An 11,225-nucleotide genomic window follows, 5' to 3' on the forward strand; every position below is an offset into this window, starting at 1 on the left:
ATTCCATCTCCTACCTCCTAATAGTATTCTTCTTAAATGTATTCCAGGGCAGGTAAAATGCATTTCTACCTCTTGACTTCTCTAGGTTGAGTAGAATACACATGGCATTGGAAGCTGAGATAAAAGTGAAATTAATTTTCCCCATCAGATTCTTAGCATTGGACTCTCTTGACACCACTCAGAATCCACCAGGAGCACTGGGCAAACCCCAGACACACCAGACCTCATTAGAATATAGAACAAAACTACTTAGAGATCAATGTCCCTCTAGGATCCCTGGTGACAACTAATTGGGCATTGTTGGAAACAGAAAATTATAATAAAAAAATCAAATCTACCCTTTCGTTACATATGCAAATACAATAATATGGACTCCCAAATGTCTATTGTCTTCCATGAAAATCTTCAAAGATAGACTGCATATAATCCTCCCAGAATTTATGAAGTCCCAACTTCATAGTGCTACTAAGGTGGAGTTGAAAACTCAAGTGGGGGAATTAGAGCCCCACCTGTGGTAATAAAGTAAAGCTCCCCTTAATCTCCCACAGAAGTGTCAAAGAACACCAGACAAAACACCAAGTTTACACAAGAGCTAAATGCCCAGGTTTCAGTTGATAAGAACTTGTCACACCAAGAACAAGGAAGAGTTCAACTTGAATGAAAAAAGACAATCAATGGACACCAACATCAAGATGTGAGAGATATTAGAATTATTTGATAAAGTTTGAAGTAGCCATCACAAAACACTTACAATTACAATTACAATTACAAGCATGCTTGAAACAAATTTAAAAACAGAAATTTTCAGCTAAGAAATAAAAGGCATAAAGAGGAACCAAATGGGGGGCGCCTGGGTGGCTCAGTGGGTTAGGCCTCTATCTTTGGCTCAGGTCGTGATCTCAGGGTCCTGGGATCAAGCCCCGCATCAGGCTCTCTACTCAGCAGGGAGCTTGCTTCCCCCTCTCTCTGCCTACCTCTCTGCCTACTTGTGATCTCTGTCTTTCAAATAAATAAATAAAATCTTCAAAAAATGTATTTACAAAAAAAAGGGAACCAAATGGAAATTTTGGAACTGGAAAGTATCATAATTAATTTTTTTTTAATTCAGTGGATGGTGTCAACAACAGAATGCAGGAGATAAAGGGAAAAAAATCAATGAAGTGAAGAAAGAATAACAGAAATTACCCAAATGAAAAACAAAAAGAAAACAAACTGAAAAAAAAAAACCCACAGATACAGTCTCATGGATCTGTAGAACTATAGCAAAAGATCTAACATTCGTGTCACTAGAGTCTGCAAAAGAAAAGAAAAAGAGTGGGGCTGAAAAAGGACTTGGAAAAAAACAACGGTTGAAAACTTCTCAAATTTGGTAAGCAATATAACTTACAAATCCAAAGAGCCGAATAAATTCTAAATAGTATAAATCCAAAGAAATCCACATCAAGACACATCATATTCAAACTTCTGGTAATTGAAGAGAAAGAAAAAGTTTAAAAACAGCAAGACAGAAACAACATATTACCCACAGGAAAAAGTAATTTAAATGACAGTAAATTTCTCAACAGAAACCATGGGGGCCAGAAAGAAGTAGCACAATATTTTTTCAAGTGCTGAAAGAAGAGTATTGCCAATATATAGAATCCTACATCCAGTAAAAATATCCTTCAGGAATGAATGGGAAATAAAGACACTCTCAGATGAAGGAAAACTTTAAGAATTTCTCACCAGCATACCTATCCTAAAAGAATGGACAGAAGTTCTCTGACCATAAAGGAAATGATATCCAGAGCAACCACTAAAACTGTTGTGCAAATACATACACTAAAAAGCATTATAGATAAATCAAAATTTATTATTATAAAATGTTCGAGTAACCCATATGAAGGCAGGAAAAAGAAAATATGGAAATGAAAAACAAACAGAAAACAAACTGTAAAATGGTGGACTAAGACATCAAAACGGTGGACCTAAGACATCAAATGTGAATGGTCTAGCTAACCAATTAAAAGAAATATTGATAAAATAGATGAAAATCGTAACCCAACTACATGGGTTGGGTTATATGATGCTTATATGATGCTTATAAACACTCACTTTGAATATAATAATAGAGGCTGTATGAAAGTAAATGGATGGGAAAAGATTTTCACGTAAATATTTATCAAATGAAGGCAAGAGTGACTATATTAATATCAGACTAAGTAGACTTCAGAGCAGTAAAATTTACCAAAATAAGAGAGGGATATTGCACAATGATAAGAGCATCAAACCACCAAGAAGATACAGCAACCCTAGATATGTGCACCAAACAAGAGACCTGCAAAATATGTAAAGTAAAAACTGATAGAACTGAAAGGCCAAAAAAAGATAGTCAACAATTATATTTGGTTAGTTCAACATCATTCTCCCAACAATTAATAAAACAAGTAGCCAAAAAATCATTAAGATGTAGAAGAACTCAACACCATCAACTATCAGGTTCTAACCAACTATTATAGAACATTGCACCCAAGAACAAAGAATAAAATAAAAGCTCTGAAACTATGAATGAGGTCAGGAGAAAGTCCTCTAGAATATTCAAAGGGATTTTTCTCCAGCCCAGGTGAGCAATGAGAAACATGTTGACCTGTTTTTAAAAAGATACTGGGTGTGGTGCAAAAATAATGAATACTGTTATGCTGAAAATAAGAAATAAATTAAATAAATAAATAAATAAAAAGATCTTGAAATTTGTAAGAGGAATCCTGAAAAAAATTCTTAGCTCTTATAATAAATATCACTTAAGGTCATCAGAAATGTCAAAAAAATCAGAATTATGGTCTCCTGGCTCCTTGAGCAGGATAGGCTCTGGCTCTTGATCATCTGTCAAATGTCTGAGACAGAAATTGATGGAGTATGGCTTAGATCTATCAAAGCCTGAAGCACTCCTGCTGGAGACAATAGGAGCAGAAGCAGCAACAACATTAAAGCAAACATCCACTGAATGGAAGACTCCATCAATGTCCAAGTTGGGAAACAAAAACAGTATTACACAACTTTACAAAGAAGATTTAATGTAGGAACTGGTTAGACAAGTTTTGGTGGACCATAAGGGCATGAAGCAAACACTGAGGTGATACAGAGATAGCAAGTGCAGAAGAAAGTGTCATCTCCTAGGACTGGAGGAACCAAGACAAAGATTAAGGCTGTTGTAACTGAGAAGCCCAGAGAAGGAACTCCACTGAGCTACAGAGCTACAAGCAACAGAGACCTCTGTTGAAGGTGTGTTTCCTGGGTAGCCCTGGTCTTCATGTGATGTGAAGAGATTCTATGGAGCTAGGACTCAGGCCCCTGAGGCATAGGCAGTCCTCAGAGAGTGCTGTTTCCTCAGGATCTTGAAGGAGAGATCTCCTGCTGATCTGGGATTCAAACTTCTAAGTAGGCAAAACTTGTGACCACAGGACACTGTTTCTGTGGGGCTAATAACGGTACTCCTGTAAGTGTGAAAACTGCAGCCAGCTGCTGCCCCTGGGCCCAATCACTGCTGCAGAGTTAAAGAAAGAATATTAACAGCAATACTGACAAAAATAGGAAGCAAGTGGAACAGAGCAAGTCCTTTCTGCCTCTAGTAGCTCAGTCTTTCTCTAGGGCTCCCTCTGGGCAGAGACTAACAGAAATCCTTCTACAAGGTGAAACATGGTTTGCAGAAACCCTGACTCAGAGTTCCAGAGCTGGGGTGGGCGCTGAGAGATAATAGGTTAATAATGATCCAGCTGTTGCCCAAGCAACTCAAGACCTCCCCATCTAGACTAGCTCAAGTTGCTATCTCAGCACAGAGGGAAGCAGAAGAATGTGGTTGTGTTTCCTGGCAAGTACAACCACACAAAAGTTATGCTGTGTAGATTAATTAGCATCCCAAGGAATCTGAGTGGAGAATGGATTATAATTCAGTCTCTGAGTTTTTCCACTGTCCAATACAGGAAACATGGATGAAAGTTTTGTTTCAGAAAACACACATTTATGGGGCTACCCAATCACCATATTTCATTCTAATCCAGAAAAATGAATTATTCTGATGGGTCTCATTCTTCTCATAAGCATATCATAACCTCTACAAGTCTACCATGGCCTGTACTGGAGTACACGTGTTGAAAATGGCATCATACTACCAATAGATTCATACTACTCAGCATCACACTACCAATTGATTCAGACTCAAATGTATGGGAAATCCCAGCCCACTGAAGTCCTCAGGCTTGCTTTACCAACCCCCCAAAAGAAGACAAAGCAAGAACTAATCATGACTTGGTCCTCAAATCTGACATGAAGCCAATGTAAGGAAGCACTTTCTTCAAAAGCCCAGACCCTCTCTTCGTCTCAAGTTTCTCTAAGAGAATGCCAGGTGTACTCTCTAGCTGAGCTGTCAACATAGTATGACCAAAATATGGTGCCTAGCTGATGATCTAAGGAGGCTATCAGGCTCACTCCAATGGGTGGTGGAAAACTAAGGACTAGCCCTGCCTCTGGGCTCGGTAGCTCCTAGACGAGGTGGGCCAAATAATCTTTTGCTTGTCTTTGATGAAAGGAACCCCTCCAAACTCCTAAGAGAAAGGAGGATCTTAGATTAAATTTAAAAAGATAACAAGAATCTGTTCCATGCAATGGGAAATTAAATGGGACAGGGACTCTGTAATTTTACACATCCCTTTCTCTGGAATAAAGGCCTGCCCCTGCCGAAGGGGCCTCTGAGAAATCACATCTGGGGAAATGGCTCAGGTCTCTCATCTCTGTTAAGTAAGTGATAGACACCACCGCACCAATTCAGTATTCCTCCAAAAGAGTTATTAGATTGTTTTAATTTTTTGCTGTTAGAAACAGTACTAAATATTCTTGTATGTATGTCATTTTTTCTTATATGTGAGTATACTACTCAGATCAGTATCTAAGAGTGGAATTGCTAGGTCAAAAGGAATGCCTTTTTTTTTTTTTAAGGAATGCCCTTTTAACCGATCTATTGACCTATCTATCTATCATCTATTTATTTATTATGTTAGTCACCATACAGTACATCATTAGTTTTTTTTTTTATTTTTTATTTTTGATAAACATATATTTTTATCCCCAGGGGTACAGGTCTGTGAATCAACAGGTTTACACACTTCACAGCACTCACCAAATCACATACCCTCCCCAATGTCTATAATCCCACCCCCTTCTCCCAAACCCCCTCCCCCCGGCAACCCTCAGTTTGTTTTGTGAGATTAAGACATCATTAGTTTTTGATGTGGTGTTCCATGATTCATTGTTTGCATATAACACCCAGTGCTCTATGCAATATGTGCCCTTCTTTTTTTTCTTTAATTTATTTTTTATTTATTTTCAGTATAACAGTATTCATTATTTCTGCATCACACCCAGTGCTCCATGCAACACGTGCCCTCTCTAATACCCACCACCCGGTACCCCGACCTCCCACCCCTCTTCCCTTCAAAACCATCAGATTGATTTTCAGAGTCCATAGTCTCTCATGGTTCACCTCCCCTTCCAATTTCCCCCAACTCTCTTCTCCTCTCTAACTCCCCATGTCCTCCATGCTATTATTTGTTATGCTCCACAAATAAGTGAAATCATATGATAATCGACTCTCTCTGCTTGACTGATTTCACTCAACATAATCTCTTCCAGTCCCATCCATGTTGCTACAAAAGTTGGGTATTCGTCCTTTCTGATGGAGGCATAATACTCCATAGTGTATATGGACCACATCTTCCTTATCCATTTGTCCATTGAAGGGCATCTTGGTTCTTTCCACAGTTTGGCGACCGTGGCCATTGCTGCTATAAACATTGGGGTATAGATGGCCCTTCTTTTCACTACATCTGTATCTTTGGGGTAAATACCCAGCAGTATAATTTCAGAGACAAAGGGAAGTTCTATTTTTAATTTCTTGAGGAATCTCTACACTGTTCTCCAAAGAGGCTGCACCAACTTGCATTCCCACCAACAGTGTAAGAGGGTTCCCCTTTCTCCACATCCCCTCCAATACATGTTGTTTCCTGTATTGCTAATTTTGGCCATTCTAATTGGTGTAAGGTGATATCTCAATGTGGCTTTAATTTGAATCTCCCTGAGGGCTAGTGATGATGAACATTTTTTCATGTGTCAGATAGCCATTTGTATGTCTTCATTGGAGAAGTGTCTGTTCCTACATACAAGAATATTTAGTACTGTTTCTAACAGCAAAAAATTAAAACAATCTAAATTCCTATCAATTAAGAACTGATTCAATTACTACATATCCATAGAATGAAATATACTACATACCTGTAATAAATGAATATCTGGGGCGCCTGGGTGGCTCAGTGGGTTAAGCCTCTGTCTTCAGCTTAGGTCATGATCTTAGGGTCCTGGGATCGAGCCCTGCATAGGGCTCTCGGTTTAGCATGGAGCCTGCTTCCCACCCCCCTCTCTGCCTGCTGCTCTGCCTACTTGTGATCCCTCTCTTTGTCAAATAAATAAACAAAATATTTTTTCAAAAGTGAAAAAAAGTTATTAGGATCTAAATCTGTGTCCGCTGCTGAGACCAGTTGCTCCATTTCAAAACACTTTCAAAAAGATTGCTCTTCCAAACCCACTGGTCAGACAGGAGTTGCAGCAGGTTTGCTGCATGTTAACAAACTCCCCTGTCCCAACCGTGGACAGTGGCAGAAGGTGGAGTCTATGACAGGCTCTAATATGCTTTGGTGGATAAGAACATCTGCTCTGGATTCATGGAGCTGCAGCTGAAATCCTGCCTCCATCTCCCACTCATTGTAGAACTTGGGTGTATCACCTACCCTCTTACAGTGTTCCTGGAAAACCAAAGATAAATTATGGCAGTACTTAGTCTCAGACCTGACACACAGAAGCTACCTTGGCTAGAGGCAGTAGTCAATGGTGGAAGTGGCACACCAGTGACTACAAATCACAAAAGTGAGAGAGACTGGTTGGTTGGAGCTCAGTGGTTCTCACCCAGAGATGATTTTGCTCTCTCTCCTCACCTCCAATGAGATCTGGCAATGTCTAGAGAGATTCTTGTCTGGAGTGGTTCTACTGACATCTAGTTGATAGAGTCCAAGGATGCCACTAAATTTACTATGATGTACAGGATGGCACCTTCCCTGATCAACAAGGTCAACGTTGACAAACTCTGGTATAGTGGTACCCAAAGGTCAATCCTAAACTGAAGAAAAAGGAAAGCCAATATAAAATACAAGACTAGAAGTACCTCATTGTCTGGAGCCAAAGGACAGTTCAATTCATAATGCAGTTCAGTTCATAATGCAGCCTCCATAGAGGAGGATCTGGATATACCACAGGCTTGTATCTTAGCTCCATCATCCAGACGTCTCATCATATGTCTGTTGGTGCTGCCAGACTAATCTGATGGAACACTTACAGAAGATTGGCTTGAGTCAGGGAGGCTAAAATGGTAAGTGCTTGTGGTTGGAGAAACATCTGAAGAAAGGTAAGCCTCCCTTGACTGATAGACATTATCAAAGACAAAAAGCAGAGAAATGGGTAAATTGGAAGTTTCACAGTTTCCTTCTGTGCTTTGTCAAAGAACTGATAATGTGAAGTCATATCAATCAGTCACAGAAAATGCTGCCTGCTGGATGCCTGTGGAGTCATGAGTTTGTCTACATGAAATCACAAGGACTAATTTCAAGAGATAACATCTGAGAAGCAAGAGCTGCATCTCTGTCTCAGCTAAGAAAAGCAAATCTGTTCCTGTATAAAGGAGCCACCAAAACAAGGTGTCAGGTATCAAGTCTATTGAAGGAAAGGAAGGCATCTAGAGATGTTCTAGAGAAAGGAATGTTCTAGAGAAGAAAAACTCCAAGCAAGACAGTACTCTGGCAGGGAGAGGTGCTCTACCTGGACATAGAGGTCACAGAGAGAAAAACCAGTTACTCACATAGACCTCAGAAGGACAGAACCTGACACAGGGCTCCACTGAATAGGGAATAAAAGTAATCTGAAAATTAAAATGGACTGTTTGCATTTGAAAATTTGGGGAAAAATTTTGAAGCCTGAAATATGAAAGGCTTTAGGAAACTAGGAGAGAATCCACTAAGGAAATATGGATACTCTATCAGGAACTCCATTTGGCCTTTCCTGAGCAGAGCTGGTCTCACTCATGATCTTGAGACTCGCTGAGATAAACAGGATCCACTCTATATCAAAAACCACCAGTCTGAGGGGTTTGAAGTGGTGGGGGGGTGGGTGGTTGGGGTACCAGGTGGTGGGTATTATAGAGGGTACGGATTGCATGGAGCACTGGGTGTGGTGAAAAAATAATGAATACTGTTATGCTGAAAATAAATAAATTTAATTTTAATAAATAAATAGATTTTTTAAAAAAGAATGGCTTTTCATTTTCCCATCTCAATGCTGCTTCTCACTATGTCATTCTTAGATAGCTGAATCCACTACCATGCCTGCTGTCTCTTCCTATGTTGTTGTATCATCTTAACCCCCACCTACCCTTTCCAACTAGTCACCACAAACATCACCCTGAGGCAGTCAGGGGTGAGGGGCTGTGATATCCAGACTATTGGGCTGCTCCTGTCCTCAGCTCACCCACCACAACAATATCATACACTTAGACAGCACTTGATAGCATTGTCTTCAGTTCTCTTGTTCAGTCTTGACAGCACCTTTGGGCTGTTTATTTTCCTCATTACACTTAGAAGGAAACTACAGCTGAAGTGAGTTGAGTGCTCTGAAAGAGTCTGAATACGAATCCAGATCTTCTCCCCAACCAGTGCAGGGATCCTTCCACATTGCATTCATCTTTGTACAGAAACACCACACCCTGGAATGCAACACTCTTTATGTCTTTTCTTTTTATATTCACCATCATGGATACTGCTGTATTCTTAAACTGAATTTTTTTTAAAGGTTTTATTTATTTATTTGACAAGGAGAGACAACCAATGAGGGATCACAAGCAGGGGAGTGGAGAGAGAGAAGCAGGCTTCCCGCTGAACAGGAAACCCAATGGGGGCTCGAACCCAGGATTCTGGGATCATGACCTGAGCCAAAGGCAGACGCTTAACAACAGCCACCCAGGCACCCCTTAAACTGAATTTTCTAAAGATGTAATCAAATGAGCATTGTTTTATCAAATGAGTAATGTGTTTTTAATCACTCAATGCTCATTTAAATGTTTTTTTAATCATTACAAAATGTAGAAAATATAAAAATTACAAGATTACAAGAAAGCAAGATGAATAACAATAATGGCTCTTCAAGTCATTAGAGAATCTATTAGTAAACACACTGAGTCATTGGTGGTAGTTTCCAAAACCTTATTCATTGGACAGTCTCTGAAACCACTGTACTTCAACATGTAGTCTCCAACAAAAGCTTCAAAAGACAGAAATTAACTTCTGGAGAAGGCGAAAAGCTTCCTGAGGGCTGCCTTGACCTCCTTGTTTCTTAAAGTATAGATGAGGGGGTTGAGTGTAGGGCTCACCATAGTATACAGTACACCAGCCAACTTGCTCTTCTCTGCACTATAGCTGGAGACTGGGCTTATGTAGGCATAGAAAACAGCAGTATAATACATGCACACCACAATAAGGTGGGAGGAGCAGGTGGAAAAGGCTTTCTTCTTCCCCTCTGCAGTCTGCATCTTGAGGATGCTAGAGATGATAAAGCCATATGACACGATGGTCATCAGGAAGTTCAATATGCCATAAAACGCATCAGCCAGGACAATCATGATGCTGTTCACATAGGTGGAGCTACAGGAGAGAAGCAGCAGAGGAGGGGCCTCACAGAAAAAATGGGTAATGACATTAGGGCCACAGAAATTTAACCGTAGCATCAGCCCTGTGTGGATGGCCGCATTGAAGGCACAGAGCACCCATACACTTGTAGCCAGCTTGCAGCAGAATGCCTTGCTCATTGTGGTGCTGTAATGCAGAGGATGGCAGATGGCTGTGTACCGGTCATAGGCCATGACTGTGAGGAGCAGCAGCTCAGAGGATGCAGACCATATGAGGAAATAGAGCTGGGCCATGCAGCCCCCATAAGAGATGGAGCTGTCCTTTGACAGCAGACCCTCCAGGGCTTTGGGCATGATGGAAGAGGTGCAGATAATATCCATAGTAGCCAAGTTGCACAGAAAAAAATACATGGGGATATGAAGCCCAGGGTTAAAGGTGATGGCCAAAATGATGAGGATATTACCTATGAGAGCCATAGAGTAGAGGGAGAGGAAACAGCTGAATAAGAGCACATGATATTCTGGCTGTTCTGAAAATCCCTGCAGGATAAATTCTGTTACGAGCGTCTGGTTACTCATGGTCCTTAGGCTGAGAGGGATTTCCAGGACTATCAGGTGAATCTCTACCCACAGCTTCATGTGATTTCCAGGCTAGAGAGAGAAATGAGAGGTATTCTAAACTAAGCTGCTATTGCTTCATTCAAAATTGACATCATGCCATGAGCAATATTATACTGATGTACTTGGATTTATTAAGGAAGATAAACATGCCAATAGGACATTAGGCAAAGGGCATGAACATTTAGCACATAAAAAGTAAGTATAAGTGGCCAATTAAACTCATAAAGCATCATTCAACCTCAAAAAAAAAATGCAAGTTAAATCAACAACCCAAACTTTATGAACCATGATTTGGCAAAGTTTGAAAAAACTGGTTTTGATGAACAATAGCATGGGTGCCAAGAGGCAGGCCTTTTAAAATTCATATTCAATATGAGCCAGAATCTCCACTTTTAGGAATTTAGCCTAAGGAAATAATTAAGAGCATCTTCAAGGTGTCATCACAGCATTATTTACAATACTGAAAATGGAAAAGCAACTATACTTTTAAAGGTCAGTATATTATAATGTATTAATATAGCGTAATGCTCTATACCTATCAAAACGAAGGTAGAGGGGTTTTACTGGTGTTATAAAAATAGAATGAAGAAAATTCAAAAGTAGTGTATACAAAGGGATCTCATTTTGAGTTTAAGAAAAAAAACTTATGTTTGTATATACAACTGGAGAAAAAAACAACAGGTGATTGACAGTACAGAATTTGAATAGTGGGGATAAATTATTCTATACTTGATTTAATTTCTTTGCCTTTGCTTCTCTGTATTTTCTGATTTTTCCATTTTATAACCTTTCTAAAAGTCAGGTCTGACAGAAGAAATGCCCCCAGCTGGTATCTTCGATCCACCTCCTC

At 39.8% G+C, this 11,225-nt stretch overlaps 1 protein-coding gene across 1 annotated transcript; it reads right to left on the reverse strand.

Moving 5' to 3' along the window:
• Positions 1 to 9,406: 9,406 nt before the first annotated feature.
• Positions 9,407 to 10,393, reverse strand: LOC123388655 (olfactory receptor 13A1-like). The gene has a single exon (XM_045068495.1). The coding sequence runs from the start codon at positions 10,391 to 10,393 to the stop codon at positions 9,407 to 9,409; it is 987 nt and encodes a 328-aa protein (XP_044924430.1).
• Positions 10,394 to 11,225: the final 832 nt, after the last annotated feature.

Source organism: Mustela putorius, unplaced genomic scaffold (genome assembly GCF_011764305.1).
Source record: "Mustela putorius furo isolate JIRA1106 unplaced genomic scaffold, ASM1176430v1.1 tig00003909_pilon_pilon_pilon, whole genome shotgun sequence".
NCBI classification, from domain to species: Eukaryota; Metazoa; Chordata; class Mammalia; order Carnivora; family Mustelidae; genus Mustela; species Mustela putorius.